We start from the raw sequence: 19,951 nt of genomic DNA on the forward strand, positions 1-19,951 counted from the left end.
CAGGACAAAATTATGGAGGAACTAAAATATAAGCAGAATCAACAGCAAGGTTTTTTTTTTTTAGCAATATTTGATCACTGAAAAAGATAAGTAAGTAAAGGTGAAATCTGATATGATCAAAAATAATACCAAGCTCTCTAGCCCCAAGAAAAATAAACAAAAGGAAAAGGAAAGGAAGAGTCCGAATGATAAAACAATGAAATCCTCTCTTTGAAAGAAGTGCAGAGCAATTATTCATAAGTTTTAACTAGAAGTGGAAGTCCTGGAGCACTTCCAGACTGTCACTATTTTTCATAGAATCAAAGAATTGCAGAGTTGGAAGGAACCCCTGGGGTCATCTAGTCCAACCCCCTGCAATGCAGGAATCTCAACTAGTCCATACATAACAGATGGCCATCCAATCACTTCTTAAAAACCTCCAAGGAAGGAGAGCCCACCACCTCCCAAGGGAGTCCATTCCACTGTTGAACAGCTCTTACTGCCAGAAAGTTCTTCCTGGTGTTTAGTTGGAATCTCCTTTCTTTTAACTTGAAGCCATTGATTTGGGTCCTGCCCTCTGAAGCAGGAGAAAGCAAGCTTGCTCCATCCTCCATGGGACAGTCTTTTGGATATTTGAAGGTGGCCATATATCTCCTCTCAGTCTCCTCTTTCCCAGACTAAACATACCCAGCTCTTTCAACTGTTCCTTGCAAGGCTTGGTTTCCAGGTCCTTGACCCTCTTGGTTGCCCTCCTCTATACACATTCCAGGTTGTCAATATCGTTCTTAAATGGTGGCACCCAGAACTGGACACTGCACTCCAGGTGTGGTCTGAACAAAGGGGCTATGACTGTCTCTTTTTTCAGTTACATTTTCCATAGCTCAGTTTCATTTGTTTAGACATTAGGGTTACATTAGGAAGAAAAGGGGAGAAGAGGTGGAGGGGCCATGGTGGGTGGGGGTGGGGTCAGGTGGCGATGTTTCTATTTTGCTTAATGTATGTGTGGGGTTTTGTGTCAGCATCATTTGTGCAGGTTCTCTTTGCTATTCACTTGTGTTCCTTTGATGGTGAGAGAAATTGGGTTTGGCCGAGGGTGCGGTTGCTTGTTTGTGGTTGGCTGTGGTGAACTTTGTTTTTGTGTGTGAGTAGGGTGTGTGTGTGTTTGAATCAGGTTAGCCATATTGATTTGTATGCTGTTGGTGGATTCTTGTCGTTGTCTTGTGTATGGTTGTTGCAGCCTTGAATAGCACTAGGGCAGGTTGTACCCCTCAACCTGTACCCCTCAATCCCTTTTGCAGGCGGTTGACAAGTTAAAGTGTATTAAAGGGCCCTGATGCTCTAGCACAATAAATGCAACTTAAAAAACAACCAGACTTTTTGCAGTTTAGAAAGTGATGGAGACATGCACTGAAAAGTGTGGGAAGAATAAATGATTAATGGGAAAGACATGGGAACAATAAAAATGAATGAATGCAGGATGAATGCTCATTGTCATATATTGGGAAAAAATTTTTGGATGAATGAATGCTCAATAAATACTTTGAGAAAGCAAATCAGGTGAATGCTTTATAAACAGGTTGTCTGGAGGGAGCTGCAATGAGGTTTACTCCCAGGTGGTTAGTATAGGATTGCAGCCTGCTCAAAAAAAGTAGAAAAGAACTGAATACTGCTGGCAGAGAGAAGATAATTAATGCCAAAAAATGCACAAGAGGTTTGAAAGGACAAAAATAAAGGATAAAAAGCACAAAATAAGAAACTGAGCCTTGTGGAACCCTGACAAACTGATTAAAGAACGATTAACAGAAACATGATGTATACTTAGAAAGATAAGAGGAAAAAGCCAAGACAGAACCGAACTGTGAAAACCAAGTTCATACTATGAAAATGATCAGAAACAATGAAAGTGAGGATATATCAAGAAGATTAGTTAATGAAACAAACAGCAATATCCCATACTCAGGATCAGTGGCAAGCTGCCACTGTGGCAGCTATGCTGGAAGAGCACTCCAGCAGGGCTGTTCTGCCCGCAAAGATATACCAGCACAATGGCTAAAAGCAGGTAGGGTCCAGGGCAGGATGGGGTTGGAACAAAGCAGGAGCACACTTCTGCCCTAACCTACATTCCTCCAAATTGCAGACGTGACTCCATCAGTGGTGCAACTTTACATCAGCCCTAGATCTGGTGCAAGAAAATCCCCACCTGTAGACTTAAGTGGGAGGGGGAAAGGTAAATGGCCAGCCCTGCGACGATAGCTGCCCTGCCCACACCACCACAACAGAATGTAAAATATGGTGTAACTCAGCGCCCAGTGCCCTCCCACACCCTCCACACCACAGAGGATTTATACTGGAGCACGCACAATTACACTTCTTAATGGTTGCATTTTTGCCACATTACTGCCATCTGGAGCTGCACAGTTGCCGTTTCACACAACAAAAGTGGAGCCCTCACCCCGAAGAACACTTGCAGAATGAAAAGCTGCAGGATTTCAGCAGGAAGCTATAGGACACACTGGCGCTTGGGACGGCGCAAGTGTTGCACCCTCCTGATGGACTGGGCAGCGGTCAGTCCCTTCGCTGGCCAGCATCTATTCAAGGGAGTCTCTCTTTTCAAACTAGCCGCAACTTGGGATCAGAGATAAGGCAGAGGAACGTGAAGCAGGAGCACCACTGTGTCCCTTCACCTGCCTGTCCTTGCAGCGAGACCGGCTGGCCAACCCGTGTGGCTCCAGCAGTGCTTTCCCACCTCTCTCATCCTCCCTCCCTCCCTCCTTGGTGGGTGGCGGCGGCAGCAACCTCCCCCTCTTGGCCTGCCTCCCTTCACTGGCCATGAGAAGAAGGCACCACCACCTCAGCCCCAAAGGCCCAGGCTGGGCAAGTCTTGCCTCCCTGTGGCTCTGGCCTTGATGTGGGAGCCTGTCATGAAGGTGCCTGGCTGCGCCCCCTCATAAGTTTGTATCCAGGGCCATGGCCCCCCACGCTACACTACTTCTAAGGGCCCAGATCCTTGAGGGATTGCTGGCTCCCTAGAATGCCTGCCCAAATATTAAGGTCCAGTAGGGACACCCTCTTAATGGAGGGTTTGATATGGGAAATATGACATTTTCAGAAGATTCAACTGGCACAAACCCTGATAGGTTTCAAACATCAGTTAAAAACGTTTGTCCAAGCTTTTGATTAAGGTGGCTGTGGAGGTGGGTAGCTGCTCTCACAGGATCTGTTGATTTAAACTGCTTCTTTTATGTGACTGATAAATGTATTATGCATTATTTTTGCATATTGCACCCCTCTCTGGGGTAGTTTCAATGAAGAGCAGACCATATATTGCCTAGATAAGGAACAATAAAACAAATAACTGCCTTCCCTACACAGGTTTCTGCACACTTGCATGCTCCATGAAGGCAATTATTGGGTAGATGAGACACCTGGGATGCTGCTGTCAAGCAACTCCACACAAAGGTGCAGAAGCCCTGCTGGCACCCCCACATATGTTTCAGAATCTCCTCCATCCTGGATGCTACCATTGCCTCGAGTTGTTCCTTTGTTGCTGGAGGTTGGGAGATGGGATCCTTTGCCCCCATCATAATACAGTCTGGCTTCAGTTGGCTTCATGATGCAATTCTGCATGGGAAGCTGTCAGGGACTGGACTGAGGAGGAATGACAGAGACTGCCCTCCCTCCTCCTGAAACGTCCAGAGAAGAGGGAGACAATATAGATTTACAACAGTGGTTTGCAGAAGGTCACGACTCTGAGACAGAAGAGATAAAAAAGCTGGGAGATAATGGGAGAAGAGGAGGGGGAAGGAGCAGAGCTGGAGCAGCTGGCTGACACCGGATCACTAGAAAGCATTCCAGGCCCTCCTTCTCCCAGAACCCAGCGAGCAGTGAAAGTGGGAGAGCAGAGAGCTAAGAGGCAAATGGCCTTAAGCAGCCACCATAAAGGGGGCAGTGCTGTTGATGACTGCAAAGGGAAGCAGGGAGGAGATTACTCTGAGCAACACCATTAACCTGGGAGGCAACGTTTCTAAGCTGCTCTCTGTGAACATGGAATAAAATACATTGGTAAGAACTTCTTGTCTATCTATTACTGGCAGCCTGCTGTGAGGGAGAGGGATCAGATTCCCTGTAGCCTGACAGAAACCCAGCCAGATGGACAGGGCATTATTATTATTATTATTATTATTAATGCTGAGGGTGTGTGTGTGTGTGTGTGTGTGTGTGTGCATGGAGCTTGATGCGTGCAAGAGCAGCAGTCCTTCTGTGGCTGGCTTGCTCAGATTCTCTGAACTGTGGGGGGACAGGCCTCTCAGAGCACACAAGTGGGATGGTTGCTTCTGCAAGGGTGTATGAGACAGTCTGAGGAAAGGGATGGGCTGTCAGGTGTGCTGGAACACTCACGGGCAAGGCTGGGCGGAGATGGGAGGGAGGGCTGGTCAGATGGGTTGCCAGTGGAAGGAGTGTGTCATGCAGGGTGGATTTCCCCTGCAGCAGCCAAGCCATTGATCCTGATGGACTCAGCAGTATTGGGGGGGGGGGGATTTCCTGGTGTGGGGCTGCATTCTGCACATGCTGCATGCACAATGGGAGATGTTCCACTTTGCTATAGATCTACATACAGCCCTCTAACTGTTGTATAAATGACGGTGTCTTGGAGTTGAGTGGAATGGGAACTTCCTTTTTTTGGAATAAATGTTATTAGATTTTATAAAGAGATACAGGCTGTTCAGTGGAGTTTGCCATGTGGGGTTGAGTCCACAGGGGTGCCATCTAATTTGCACCCACCCACCCAACTCAAACGCCCACATCCTGCTTCACAGATTCTGGTCTTTTGAGTCTGGGCCAGATATAAAGATCTTTTGGACAGGAACACTCCATTGTGGTTATCACCCTTAGAGGACTGCGCTAAAAAGAAATTAATATGAAGGTGGGTTGGGGTACCTATAGAGATGAACTAAGTAGCACTCAAAGTGGGTGGAAACTTATAAAGCAGGAAAAATACAATGATGGGTGACCGGTTGGTTCCACTATCATCAGATACATGAGCTATATTAAAAAGATGTGTTGATTGGCTTTTAATGAACAAAGGTTGGATTTTGAAAGGAGATTGTTGGAGGGTAAAGAGAAATTAATTTCTAAAATGTATAAATTGTCATTAGAATGGGAAACAAAAGATGAACTGGTGAAGTCAGTGATGACATATTGGACTAAAGATTTAGGATATTATATTATGACTGCATAGGAGGGACGTGGGTGGCGCTGTGGGTTAAAGCCTCAGCGCCTAGGACTTGCCGATCGCATGGTTGGCGGTTCAAATCCCCGCGGCGGGGTGCACTCCCGTTGTTCGGTCCCAGCGCCTGCCAACCTAGCAGTTCGAAAGCACTCCCGGGTGCAAGTAGATAAATAGGGACCGCTTATTAGCGGGAAGGTAAACGGCGTTTCCGTGTGCGGCTCTGGCTTGCCAGAGCAGTGATGTCACGCTGGCCACGTGACCCGGAAGTGTCTGCGGACGGCGCCGGCCCCTGGCCTCTTGAGTGAGATGGGCGCACAACCCTAGAGTCTGTCAAGACTGGCCCGTACAGGCAAGGGGTACCTTTACCTTATTATGACTGCATGGGAGAAGCTATGGAGAGTGAATTTGAAATTCACTATGTGCTGCACTGTGAAAGAAAATTATATGAAAATGATGTATAGGTAGTATTTAATGTATAAAACAGCATCAAGTAGTCTGAGGGGTCATTTTATCATATATGGTGGACTTGTGGCAAGGTTAAAGGTTTTTGGGACATGATATACAATGAATTGAAAAAGATGTTTAAATTGACCATTCTAAAAAAACTGAAGCCTTTTTGTTGGGGATAATAGGGACGGTAAATCCCCAAAAGCTGAAAACCGTTTTATGTATGCAACAACTGCAGCTAGAACTTTATATGCACAAAAATGGAAAGATGAGGTCAAAGAGACTCCCAACTAAGGAAGAATGGCTTATAAAACTGATGGACTATGCAGAAATGGTGAAACTGACTGCTGAAATAAGAGGACAAAATGATATTTTCAAAGAAGAATGGAGGCCATTGATGGACAACCTATTGAATTATCATTCTTATATGAAATCACGTGCAGGATTTGAGATATGAGCAATGGAAGAATGTAGAGAATGGATTTTGGGGGCCTAGAAAATAAACATAGATGTGTTTTAATGCAGCTATTAAAACAATCCAGGTAGGAGGGACGGGAAGTCAAGAAGATGTGTAACAAAAAAAAATATATATGATTGGAGTTGTGAAATAATTTGGAAAATTTAATAAAAATGATTATAAAAAAGAGAGATCACAGATTCTGCTGCATTTATTCCTTTTTTGTGGCTGCATGTGTGTTTCCCCCCTCCCAGGCCCTCTCTCCTAACCCCTCCCCCATGTCATTTGAGGACATGATGGCTCTCTTCTGTCTTGAATGGCAGTGTTTGTGTGTATCAGATCTTTTCTAATATGTGGCTATTTACAACAACTCCTTAGCTCAGGGGTCGGCAAACTAAGGCCCGTGGGCTGGATGCGGCTCAATCACCTTCCCAATCCGGCCCGCTGACGGTCTGGGAATCAGTGTTGTTTTTACATGAGTAGAATGTGTCCTTTTATTTAAAATGTGTCTCTGGGTTATTTGTGGGGAATAGGAATTCGTTCATATATTTTTTTCCAAAACATAGTGCGGCCCACCACATGGTCTGAGGGACAGTGGACCGGGCCACAGCTGAAAAGGGTTGCTGACCCCTGCCTTAGATGATGATTTTGTACCACTGACAGTGGGTTCTGAGTATAATCTCTTGGGTTGTTAATATTTAAATAGCAAGAGGGCTATAAAAAGCTTCTATGAATATAGATGTTATGCTGAATATTTTAAAGACAGGCTTTAACCATCTGTTGGCAAGCACTGCTTACTATGGTGTCTTTTTAAATTGTGGCGGATCCCTGAGGAAGAAATGCTGCTTGAAACACATTGGGGAATGTGTTTAGAAAAACTTTGAAGAAAAAGGAAACTATAACAAACAACTTTGATTTACTGCCTTCTCAGTGTGTTTCTGAGCACAATTCAAAGTGTTGGTGCTGATCTTTAAAGCCCCAAACAGTCTCAGCCCAGTACACCTGAAGGAGCGTCTCCACCCCATCACTCAGCCCCCACACTAAGGTCCTCCTCCAATGGCCTTCTGGCAGTTCCCTCCCTGCGAGAAGCGAGGTTACAGGGAACCAGGCAGAGGGTAGTGGTAGCCTGCCCTGTGGAACGCCCTCCCATCAGATGTCAAGGAAATAAACAACTATCTGACTTTTAGAATAATAATAATAATAATAATAATAATAATAATAATAATAATAATTTATTTGTACCCCGCCCATCTGGCTGGGTTTCCCCAGCCACTCTGGGCGGCTTCCAACAAAGATGAAAAATACACTAAAATGTCACATATTAAAAACTTCCCTGAACAGGGCTGCCTTCAGATGTCTTCTGAATGTCAGGTAGTTGTTTATCGCTTTGACATCTGATGGGAGGGCGTTCCACAGGGCGGGCGCCACTACCGAGAAGGCCCTCTGCCTGGTTCCCTGTAACTTGGCCTCTCGCAGTGAGGGAACCGCCAGAAGGCCCTCGGCGCTGGACCTCAGTGTCCGGGCAGAACGATGGGGGTGGAGACGCTCCTTCAGATATACTGGACCAAGGCCATTTAGGGCTTTAAAGGTCAGCACCAACACTTTGAATTGTGCTCGGAAACGTACTGGGAGCCAATGTAGGTCTTTCAAGACTGGTGTTATATGGTCTCGGCGGCCACTCCCAGTCACCAGTCTAGCTGCCGCATTCTGGATTAGTTGTAGTTTCCGGGTCACCTTCAAAGGTAGCCCCATGTAGAGTGCATTGCAGTAGTCCAAGCAGGAGATAACCAGAGCATGCACCACTCTGGCGAGACAGTCCGCGGGCAGGTAGGGTCTCAGCCTGTGTACCAGATGGAGCTGATAAACAGCTGCCCTGGACACGGATTTAACCTGTGCCTCCATGGACAGCTGTGAGTCCAAAATGACTCCCAGGCTGCGCACCTGGTCCTTCAGGGGCACAGTTACCCCATTCAGGACCAGGGAATCCTCCACACCTGCCTGCCTCCTGTCCCCCCAAAACAGTATTTCTGTCTTGTCAGGATTCAACCTCAATCTGTTAGCCGCCATCCATCCTCCAACCGCCTCCAGACACTCACACAGGACCTTCACCGCCTTCACTGGTTCTGATTTAAAAGAGAGGTAGAGCTGGGTATCATCCGCATACTGATGAACACCCAGTATGTTTTAGAAGACATCTGAAAGCAGCCCTGTTTAGGGAAGCTTTAATGTTTGATGCTTTATTATGTTTTATATATTCTGTAAGCTGCCCAGAGTGGCTAGGGAAACCCAGCCAGATGGGTGGGGAATCAGAATCATCATCACCATCAACATCAAGTTGCTGATGTCAATAAATTCATATTGATAATTTCTGATGTTTTATTCATATCAAAATCCAGTTTCAAGGTGTCAGTATTCCATCGTTGTGTCTGAGGCTTCCTTATCCACCCTATTTTTCCAAGAGGAAAAGCTGTTTGGAGACAGGCTGGTTCGAGCCATGAGGTTGCTCCATGAATCTGCTGCACCATGTGACTGCAGCTGCAGGACCCCCTGGGACAGCATGGAGGGTGCTAAGGAGCAGAGTTGACACCCCACACCCTCTTTGCCACTGCAAGGCAATCCAGTCATACCACTTAGACCCCCTGCCTGTTTCACGGGGAATGTTAGGGGCTGCCCAGGTCCTGGGTCTTTTGTTCTTGACCCTTCCTGCTTTGTTTTAATAGATCGCTAAAAATATTTTTATATCTTGATTTTATTCTGTGAATCGCCCTGAGACCCCGGGAATAGGGTGGTATATAGATTCTAATAATAATAATAATAATAATAATAATAATAATAATAATAATAATAATTGTACATATTTATAAATACTGCTGGGGGCAGTGCTAGTGAGACTCCCACCCTCCAGCCATGTTGATGCAAATTGTATGCAAATCTGTGCCCTGAGCCTGTGCTCCCCGCCATTTACATCCCCACCAACATCCCCCTCTGTTTCATGTAATATTCCTCAAAGAACAGACACATCTCTTGGATCTGCTTGTGCCAGTTGTACCAGCCCTGATCTCGCTCTCGGGGTCCCCCCCCCCCAATGGCCAATGCAGAATTCATAAAATGAAATGTTTTAAGGGCTCAGCTTTGCCACCTTTACCACACCTGTTTAGCGGAGAGGGGGTCCCCAGGGCTCTCTCCGGACTGGTTCACACGTGCAGCTGATGACAGCAACATCAGACGGTGCGCGAACGAGCCAACCCTGACCTAACACCACGGACAGAATTCTTGGATCTCCACTGCCCACTTCCCCTTTCCCGAAGGGAACACTGGTCGGGCGAGCGTTCACACGTTCAGCCGCCCGCCGCCCCCAAATGGCGAGCAACCCAGGCGTGTAGCGGGGCAGCGAGGGGAAAGGGGCGCCCCGGGACGCCTCCGGTCTCGGTCCGAAATCCATCCGGGGCCGGGGCTAAGCCAGGGCGCGCGGGGGACACAGTCTGGCTGCCGGCACTTGGGGTCCCCCAAGCTCTGCCCGGCGCCGCTCCATCTTCCAGGAGGGAAAGAGACCCGCGCTCAGCTCTCCGCGGAGGCCGCGCTTGCGAGAGGCCGAGGAGGCGGAGCGACGGGCGACCCCCGGCTCTCGGTTGGGGCTGCCGGGCCGGCCGAGCGCTCGCCTCGCCCCCGCCGCCGCCGCCGCCGCGCCGCCTGGCGCTCTCCTCCCGGCAGCGGCGCGGGGAGGCGGCGCCGAGGCGAGGCGGCACTGCTGGGCGCTCCGGGCAGGCAGGCGGGCAGGCAGGCAGCGGCGCTCGTGGACTGGCGCTCCGGGCCGGCGCTGCGGGTCGGGCCGAGATGCTGCTGCCGAGCAAGAGCCCCGCTCGCCGGCGGAGGAGGGAGCGGCTGGCCGGCCAGCTGGGGCTCCTGGCCTCGATGCTGCTGCTCCTGCTGCTGCTGGCGGGCCAGCGGGCGGCGCGCCCGGACGTCGCGGCCGGTGAGTGGGGGGCGCGGGGGGCCGGGCGGGCGGCGAGCGCGGGGCCGGCGAGTCCGGGCGGCGAGAGGCTCCCCCCTCGAGAGACGCCCCCATCTCGCCCCGCTCCTCCTCGGGGGAGCCCTGGCGGGGCTCGGGGCTTCTTCTGCCCGGATTCGTCCTTCCGCCGGAGAGCGGGCGGCGGTCCCCTTCCGGCTGCGCCCTAAGTTTCCCGGCGCCTCCATTCCCCGCGTGCTCGCCGCGGAGTCCTCTGCCCCACGGCTTCTGCCTCGGCCGGCCCCGAGGGGGGCTGTGGGGGGACAGCCTTCTCTGCGGGGCCGGACAGAGGGAAGCACGACCCCGCCGTCCAAGAGGCGAGGTGGCAATCTCAGGGGGACGGATTTGGGGCAGATCGGACCCATGTGGGGCAAAACCCTCCCCTCCCCTGAGGTTTTTCCTGCGGAAGCCCCATTGCAGTGGGGGGCAGGAGTGCAACAGCCCCCATTCCCTGCCCCCTGGCCTGCGCCCCATGTGGATGATGCTCGGTGGGAGGCGAGTCTCCATTGGGGTTTCCACCTGACCTGAAATCTCCTGAGCTGGTCCTGCCAAGTCTACCTTTCTTCTCACCGGCTAATTGTGAAAAGCAGTGTACAGAAAAGGCAGGATTTGGCCGGGATCACAGTAGTTTCAGTGGCTTTATTAAGCACACCTAAGGCTGTGTTGGAGAGCGGCCAGCCTGCATATACCCCCATTCAAACAAGGGCCCAGGTATGTGATTTGATAGATGTTTTTAAGGTGGCTACAAATATACCTGGGGAAGCAAAGCTGCCTTGTACAGAGTCAGCCAAACAATCCGTCTAGCTGAGCACTCTTGGCACTGACTGAGGTGGCTCTCCAGGCAGGGATCTTTCCCATTTCTACCTGGGGGGCACCCAGTGCTTGCCAGTCTAACAGAGTTCAAAGGTGGGCAAATTAAAAGGACCTCTAATGCCAGTCTTAAAGCGCAAACAATTTCATGTGGGCACTGGTGGATCCTTTGGGGTACCTGGCCCCAAACTCTTCAAGGCCTTAAAACTAGCACTTTGAACTGGGGCCAGAAATGCACTGGTGAGAAGTGCAGCTGGCATAGAATAGGCATAATATGTTCTAATCACCTGGTCCCAACAAGCACACGAAGGGATGCATTTGCACCAGCTGAGATTTCTGGATCGTCTTTAAAGCTGGCCCGTTGTAAAGTGCATGACGTCCACAGCTAGCCTGGGTGCATGGCTACAGCTGTGTCCACACTCCAGCCTAAGATGGCAAAAGTCACTCCTGAATGCTGCCTGCACAAGTCTTGAATCCAGAAGTAACCCCCTCCCCCCACAAATGTGGTCCTTCAGATGGGGTGGATTCCCCTCCAGAGCCAGTGACACCTCTTCATCCAGATCAGCCAGTTTCCCTGCCCATAGCACCTCTGCCTAGATTAGGCTTCAGCATATTCACCTTCATCCATCCCAAACCCGCCTCCAGACACCTGTCTGTTCAAGAGTGTCCACCCCACAGTCTGCAGTTATTGGAAGCAAACTTTTCTCCTCTGTAACTGACAACCTGTCAGTTTCAGGGGCCACTTTTCAGAGCCGTTTCCATTGGTGAATGTGGGTTATAGTTCTGTGTTGTGGCAGAAGCTGGACATTTTCTGGAGTTGCAAATGTTACTGTTTAGCTACAGTTGCATAACTCTAGTGGAAAGGCTGTTCGTTAGATTTCTTTTGTAATCTCCTCTGTTGGATTTTGTGAAGGGAAAGGCTTTTTGCAATGTACCACCTACCTTTGTGCAAAGGAAAATCCCTCTGGCTTCAGCTATTGTCTATTTCTTCAATACAATGAGACTCACTGACTCAGTGCACAGTTCTGGATTTTTGTAGGAAATATAATGAAATGTTTGGCTTTGGGAAAGTGAACTGACTGACAGTTTAATATCTTCATGTTGCAGTAGGATACTATCAAGCAATGCTGGGAATATGTTAAGAGGATTTTTTTTAAAAAAAGTAGATATACAATCACTTTGATGGCTGAGGGACCCATGCTTAATTTCAGACACCTTTTGATTCTTCTTTCCAGTCACAACCACAAAATGTATTGAACATGAACATGCTATCTGCCAAATCCTGGCATGCAATCCATACTTGCATTGAAAATTAGGATGTGTAAGGCTAATCTACAACTGCACAAATAATAGCTGCAGTGATACAATAGAGTACTGTATACTCTCCATATTGATTTATAAAAGGGTTATTTGTACAAGGAAGGTTCATATACCCCTGCGCATGCAAGAAACATGCAAGGGGGGCATGTGAGTTAGTCCTTCCTTCTGATGCTGACATGCCTGGTGGCCACATACCCAGAGAGCCCCTTCTCAGATTCATCAGATTGGCAGATTTGAGGGTATGGCTGCCATGTGTGGTGGAGGGAGGGCCAGCCCACAGAGCCCCAACCCTTTTTGTTTGTTTCTTGAACGTAGCAGGTAGAGTACATGTGCCATCTGAAAACCCTTGAAATTACCAGGAAATGAAGCTTGCATTCTGCAAGCACAGATGATGTTTCTATCTAAGTCTTGTTGTCCCCTTCTCCTTGTGCCCTCCAACTTTCCCAACATCAGGGTCTTTTCCAGGGAGTCTTCTCTTCTCATGAGGTGGCCAAAATATTGGAGCCTCAGCTTCACGACCTGTCCTTCCAGTGAGCACTCAGGGCTGATTTCCTTCAGAATGGATAGGTTTGTTCTTCTTGCAGTCCACGGGACTCTCAAGAGTCTCCTCCAGCGCCATACTTCAAAAGCATCAGTTCTTTGGCGATCAGCCTTCTTTATGGTCCAGCTCTCACTTCCATACATCACTAATGGGAAAACCATAGCTTTAACAATATGGACCTTTGTCAGCAAGGTGATGTCTCTGCTTTTTAAGATGCTTTCTAGGTTTGTCATTGCTTTTCTCCCAGGAAGCAGGCGTCTTTTAATTTCGTGACTGCTGTCACCATCTGCAGTGATCATGGAACCCAAGAAAGTAAAATCTCTCACTTCCTCCATTTCTTACTCTTCTGTTTGCCGGGAGGTGATGGGACCAGTGGCCATAATCATAGTTTTTTTCATGTTGAACTTCCAACCATATTTTGCGCTCTCCTCTTTCACCCTCATTAAAAGGTTCTTTAATTCCTCCTCACTTTCTGCCATCAAGGTTGTGTCATCTGCATATCTGAGGTTGTTGATATTTCTTGCGACAATCTTTATTCCGGTTTGGGATTCATCCAGCGCAGCCTTTCGCATGATGAATTCTGCATATAAATTTAATAAGCAGGGAGACAATATACAGCCTTGTCGTACTCCTTTCCCAATTTTGAACCAATCAGTTGTTCCATATTCAGTGCTAACTGTAGCTTCTTGTCCCACATAGAGATTTCTCAGGAGACAGATGAGGTAACCAGGGACTCCCATTTCTTTAAGAACTTGCCATAGTTTGCTGTGGTCGACACAGTCAAATGCTTTTGCGTAGTCAATGAAACAGAAGTAGATGTTTTTCTGGAACTCTCTAGCTTTCTCCATAATCCAGTGCATGTTTGCAATTTGGTCTCTGGTTCCTCTGCCCCTTTGAAATCCAGCTTGCACTTCTGGGAGTTCTCGGTCCACATGCTGCTTAAGCCTGCCTTGTAGAATTTTAAGCATAACCTTGCTAACATGTGAAATGAGCGCAATTGTGTGGTAGTTGGATCATTCTTTGGCACTGCCCTTCTTTGGGATTGGGATATAGACCGATCTTCTCCAGTCCTCTGGCCACTGCTGAGTTTTCCAGTATATGGTTCGGAATAATACTTAGAATAAAGTTTATGTAATCTTTTAAGACACTAACTATACTGCCATTGAGACTTGATGAGGTATCAACTTACACCAAAGAACGTGCACATTTGCAGATTTTATTTGGCCCATTCTATCCCAAATCAAACTCAACTAAATAAAGTAAACATGCGTTTCAGTCTTTGAAACCTCCATAGCTATTGATTATAACAGCTTCAGCATTATTTCATTGAAATGAGTCTTCCCTAATGAGTGTCTCAGTTACTATGCGGTATGTGTTAGATTCAGACAAACCCCAGATCTCAAGACAAAGCAGGAGGCCTTAGAGATATTTTGAGTTTGTCAGAAGGTGATGCAACATCTCTACAATGTTGGTGTGAGACAAAGAAGGTACCCCAAAGAGATCCAGGAATCAAAATAATGCTACAGAGAAGCATCTGCTGAACCTTTAAGCCTTACCCTAATGCCATAACACCAGGGTGCAATGATAGTGGAAAGGAGAGCAAACACCAAAGTGGAGATAGGATGTGAAGGAAAAGCTCTGTTGTAGCTCACAGGTGTGTCTTGTAATCGAAGGGAATGGCTGGGCCATTGCTCTCCAGTCTCAGTGTTTCACAGGGAATGGAGCAGATTTGTGAGAATGAAACTTATATCTCTAAGCTTCTGGGAGATGCCAGGTTGAGGAGATGGCTAGAAAGCTCCTTTGTGATCAGTGGGAATTTTTTTTTACCTAGAAAATGGGTTTCTTACCCAAAGATACAACTGTGATGTTTTCCGACCAATTGCCCACAAATCCCATGGGGAGATCAAGAAATTTCTTTTGCTTTTTTAAAGGAATATTTTTATTAACTTTTCACATTTTACATTTCAAATTAGACATCTTTTATTATACCATGTGTTCATTGACTTCACTCTCTCCCCTTCCAAGGTTCATTTGACTTATCCACCATTCCTGCAAATTTTAATATATCTATCTAATTTAGTTTCCCTATCTTACATCAGTTCAAAATATACTGTTGAATATACTGCCAGCATTTTTAACTGTGCACAATTTTTTTCAATATACTCGACAAAAAAATTCCATTCTTCTTTAAATATAAGTTCTTCTTGTCCTGTTATTCTACTTGTTAGACCTACTAATTCTGTATATTCTATCATCTTAAATTGCCAGTCTTCCTTACTAGTGACCTCTCTCACTTTCCATTTTTGGGCTAACAAAATCTGAGCAACTTCTGACTCATGGGAACCTTAATCAGAACAATTCCTAACAGAAATGCTTCTGGGTTTTTTTTTTTGGGGGGGGGGAGTTGTTTTAAATATTTTTGTTCATCTCATTGTATATCATTTCCCAATATACTTTCACTTTTTTGCATGTCCACCATATATGGAAAAAAGTTCCTTCTATTTCTTTGCATTTCCAACATAAGTTCAATTCCACATTATACATCTTAACCAATCTACTCTAAGTTAAATACTATCTATGGATCATTTTCATATAATTCTCTTTCAGTGTGTAGCATGCAGTAAATTTCAGATCATTCTTCCAAAGTTTCTCCCAGAGGTTTAAGTTTATATTATATCCTATATCCATTACCCAGTGGGTCATTGATGCTTTGACCAGCTCATCTTTTGTTTCCTGTTCCAATAATAGTTTATAGATTCTGGACAATAATTTTTCCTTGTTCATCAATAACTCTTTTTCAAATTGTGAGCTTTGGTTGAAAAAGCCATTTTTCTTATCCAATTTAAACATATCATGTAATTGGTGATACTGTATCCAATCAGTAACTTGGCTTCTTACTTCTTCCAGTGGTTTCAATCTGGGTTCACTCCTTGAAAAGTCAAACAAATCTTTATGGGCCGCTCACCGTCTATCCATGTTTATTCTTTTGATTGTAATTGTTTCAATTGGTGACAATTTCTTTTCAACAAATGTTTGTGTTTCTCCCAGACTCTCTACAAATTTCTCCTGATACCATGGTTCATAAAAGTCTTATGTACAGTGGTACCTTGGGTTACATACGCTTCAGGTTACATACTCTTCAGGTTACAGACTCCGCTAACCCAAAAATAGTACCTCGGGTTAAGAACTTTGCTTCAGGATGAGAACAGAAATTGCGCAGCGGCGGCGTAGCGGCAGCTGGAGGCCCTATGAGCTAAGGTGGTGCTTCAGGTTAAGAACAGTTTCAGGTTAAGAACAGACCTCCAGACCAAAATAAGTTCTTAACCCGAGGTACCACTGTGTTTTAAAGCAATTTCTTTTGCACCCACCTCCAACGGGGTGCTTGCAAGAAACTGCAGCTGGAAATTGGTAACCTTGCTAGCAAATTCAATCCAATTATGAAAAGAAAGTATAGATAATTCCTTCTTAGAAGAAAACCCATATTTTACAGATATCCAGCACAAATGACCTTGAATCTGTTTGCCAGCAACCTGGCAGGCTTTATCTCTGAAGGATTCTACTATGCCTTCAAATTTCGCCCTCTTTGGGTGTGGGGAACAAAATAGACTTGGGCTTCTGAGCTGAATCTGGCAACCTCCAAACTGGCCAGCTCAATTGGGTTGCTTTACAAAGTGCTGAGTTGGGGTCGGTGCCCATGCCTGTCAGATCATAAGGTATTGTGGAATGTTTATGTACATTCCAGTTGCTCAAAAGATTTTAAAACTCCACAGTAGTTCCCAAGGCCAAGGGATAAGGCAGTGTGGTGTTGGTGGAAAAGAAAGCAGCAGAGAAAGGAGTTGGTCAGCTGTGTCTGTATATTTAAGTAGTGTGAGCATATTAGTATTGCATGTAAGTCGTGTATGTGAATGTAGATATGAAAAACACATCTACAAATTCCACGTCTCTTCACTTTGGGATTTTTGTGTAAAAAATGTGTTAAAGGCTAGTCTTCCTGTGTGCATCCTACCTTTCTTTGAAAACTGAGGCAATGATCCAGTCAAAGTTAAATGCATCCACATTTCATTGAATTTAGTTGGAGAAATGTAAGTACTTGTTTAATTTTTCCCATTTAAACAAATAAAATAAAAATGCTTCTCTTCGGCTGGGCTTCTTTGATGTTCTTTGCTACATTGTTTTCCCCCTCTCCCAAAGTTATTGTACAAGCCTTCCAGTCTAAGAGAAGAATCTAGGGTTAGAAAAGTCAGGGAGAAAAGCATGGTTATAAATACACATAGATCACTTGTATCTGTGCAAAGGACTTCCTTTATGAAAGACGTGCAGAGTACTTTCTGTTTTTGTTAGTTACTTTACTACTACTGAATTGCAGCTATCTCTGGGGAAAGCCATGGAACAGAGTGCATCAGCACTACAAAGCCATTTCTAGGTAAGGAAGAAATTCACTGATCTTTCGCCAACTATGTAGGGCAATGCTCTCTCTGATCTCTAGGTGGATTTTCCATGTACCGGCTCCCTGTAGTTTTCCCCATTTTGATGTCAAAAGATGTTTTAGGAATGAAGCAGAGGCAGGTGAGAATTCTGACCTCAGCTTGTGTAGGTTTTGTATTTTGATTCTCTGTGCTGCATAGGTTTTGATAGTTTTGGGTGAACCCTTGTGTCTGTACTTTGCTAAATCTGAGCTTCTAAGGACCAGGTCTTACAAGAGGATTTTAAGATAGGAGAGTTGGCCTACCAGCCTCCTGCATCTAAAACGAAGATAATGTAAGGAAAATTCATAAGGTGTCCACTTAAGCAGTTCTCAAGCGAACAAATGGGTGGTGCTGGTGGGGTTTGGGCAGCTAGGCGGAGGCAGAAGAAGTTCAGCCGTAAGGCAAGAAACTCAAAATATTTGAGAAACACTGACCTACTCAAAATAGCAGTTGTATTGGGAGTGACTTCAGGATCACCCTGTAACTAGAGCTCTTGTCACACTCCATGTGAACAACAGGCAGTAATGAGGGAGGGAGACTAACAACTTTCTAATGAGTAGAATTGTCTAAACTAAGGATGTCTTATTAAAATGTGTTCGGCTTATTTTTAAATTCTTCAAATATTTCATCCTCATATCCCCTGATTGTTACCAAGTTTTTACCCAAAGCCAAACCTTATGTTTGTAAGAAGGGAATTGGCCCCAATGGTGGGAATTTCCCTTTTATGTTCTGTGGTCCAAGTTCTGACACCTATCCGCCTGTTGGTATACTTTTTTCTAGGCTAAACTTGAGCTGGTCCCATCAGTTGGCTTTGTAAAGTGTCCTATGACCCTTTATAGTTCTGAAGGGACTGCTCCTCTTACTTCCTGAGTCTTACAAAGATGCTGCTGCTGAGTCTTCCCAAGTTAATCATCTTGTCGTGGCAGGATGATCTTCAGCACAAGAGTGGCCTTTTAAAAACTCCTATTGATGTCAGCCGCTGTTGCATGCAGGTGAGAGTGGAGTGCAGGTGGAGACCAAAGGTGGGCAAGCTACCCCAGAAGGAGCACAGGGTGTCCCCTCACCAGAGATACTACCCCTCCCCTAACACTCCATACATGGCTTTGACTGGCTGGCCAAACCAATCTAGGAGAAGGAAAACTCTGACCCTCAACCTCTGCTGCATTGTATCCTCAGCAGAAGGCTAAGGAGTAAACCCTGAACAAATCCCGGGTGGAGTCAGGCATGTCCAAAGTCCGTTTCGGGGGCCTAATCTGCCCCCCCTGGTCGGTTTAATCCAGCCCCTGTGGCAGTTAGTTTCCTGGGGTAAAATCCTAAAAAAAACCTCAACAACTTCAATCCTAAAAAAAGCTGAAGCCTCTCATATTAAAGATCTTTTGGTCTACTGATATTACACTGGCCATGGCAAAGTTTCTTTCAGAAGTCAAAAGAAACAAATATCATCAAGCCTGAGACAAATAAAAAATAAAAAAATGACTGTCTGGGTATATCTCTCTTTTGTGGTTGGCTGTCATAACTATATTTTGTTCAGAAATTGTTTTATGGGTCTTTGGACCGCAATAAAGATTTATTATTATTATTATTATTATTATTACTATTACTATAACCCTAAAAAAATAGCTTAACAACGTTGGGGTAAAATCATAAAAAAGCTTCAATTCTAAAAAAGGTTAACAACTTTGGTTGGCCCTCACGGCCCTTCACTCCATCAAATCTGGCCCTCTTTGAAAAAAGTTTGGACACCACTGCCTGAGATGGTTGGGTGCTTCTGGCAACTCCTGCAGCCCAGCTGCTGCCAAATGTCTTGCTCTGCTTTCCTTTGGACCACATCAGCCAGGCCGAGAGAGAGGAGTCTTGTCATCTGGGCTGCCCAAGACCTCCATACACACTGCCTCGGCTTGTGTCCTGGAGAGGTCACTTCAGTGCTGCTAACACAGTAATTTGATTTCACCCTGGGATGTGCACTCCTTAGTGTTTTGTGACAGATGGATGCCAACAACAAATTGAAGTCGGTGGGAAGAAAATTTATTGCACCATGTCTGGGTCTGGAGTCAAGGTCTGCTGTTGGCTGGAATGTGGCATGAGCTGAAGGAGTATAGCTGGTTCAGGGACCTGTGGCCCTCCAGATGTTTTTGGACAGCAGCTCCTATCATCCCTGATGCCAGCTGCAGCTGATGGGAGTTCGAATCCTCCATCTGGCAGGCCACAGGCTCCCCACACCTGGAGTATAGAATATGGCATAAGTGTACTTTCCCCCCAATCTGACCACAACTCCACTCCCATCTTGGCCATTCCGTCAACATTTTTTCACCAGTGGTCCAGCTGTCTTGGCATATCTGGCTGCGTTATCAGCATATCTATCACGGGGGTAGCATATCTAGTGTTCTGCCGGCACGGAGGGGCTCTCACCAATCCTAAAGCCCCTAAACCAGCATAACTCCAGAACAGGGATTGTGTGCTTCTAGTCAGCATATCGAATAACATTCCTTTTATGCAGTAAGGTTGTGGATTTTAATTACCAGGGATGCAACGGAGAGATATTGCACAGATTTCCATTTTAGGGCACAGAGCAAGCAAATTGGGTTCAGTTGGGAGGGATTTTCACTCACAGCTGTTAGTATCTGTTCTGTGACATGTGTTCGCTAAAAAAGCAGACACACATCAAGATTTTAAAGGAATTTGCAATGAAAAATGA

The 19,951-nt window shown here is 46.1% G+C and overlaps 1 protein-coding gene across 3 annotated transcripts in view; it reads left to right on the forward strand.

Annotated features, from left to right (window-relative positions):
- Nucleotides 1-9,315: 9,315 nt before the first annotated feature.
- Nucleotides 9,316-19,951, forward strand: part of SLC24A3 (solute carrier family 24 member 3) — a 147,251-nt gene continuing 136,615 nt past the window's right edge. For 2 of the 3 annotated variants that reach the window (XM_083448704.1, XM_083448705.1), the window contains exon 1: nucleotides 9,803-10,086. In XM_083448704.1, coding sequence (XP_083304830.1) covers nucleotides 9,948-10,086 — 139 coding nt within the window. In that variant the 5' untranslated portion in view covers nucleotides 9,803-9,947. Of the gene's footprint in view, nucleotides 9,342-9,802; nucleotides 10,087-19,951 lie in introns of those variants that run through there. The other variant, XM_083448706.1, reaches the window with a different exon arrangement.

Source organism: Podarcis tiliguerta (genome assembly GCF_965153285.1).
Source record: "Podarcis tiliguerta genome assembly, chromosome: 7".
In the NCBI taxonomy this organism is placed as follows: Eukaryota; Metazoa; Chordata; class Lepidosauria; order Squamata; family Lacertidae; genus Podarcis; species Podarcis tiliguerta.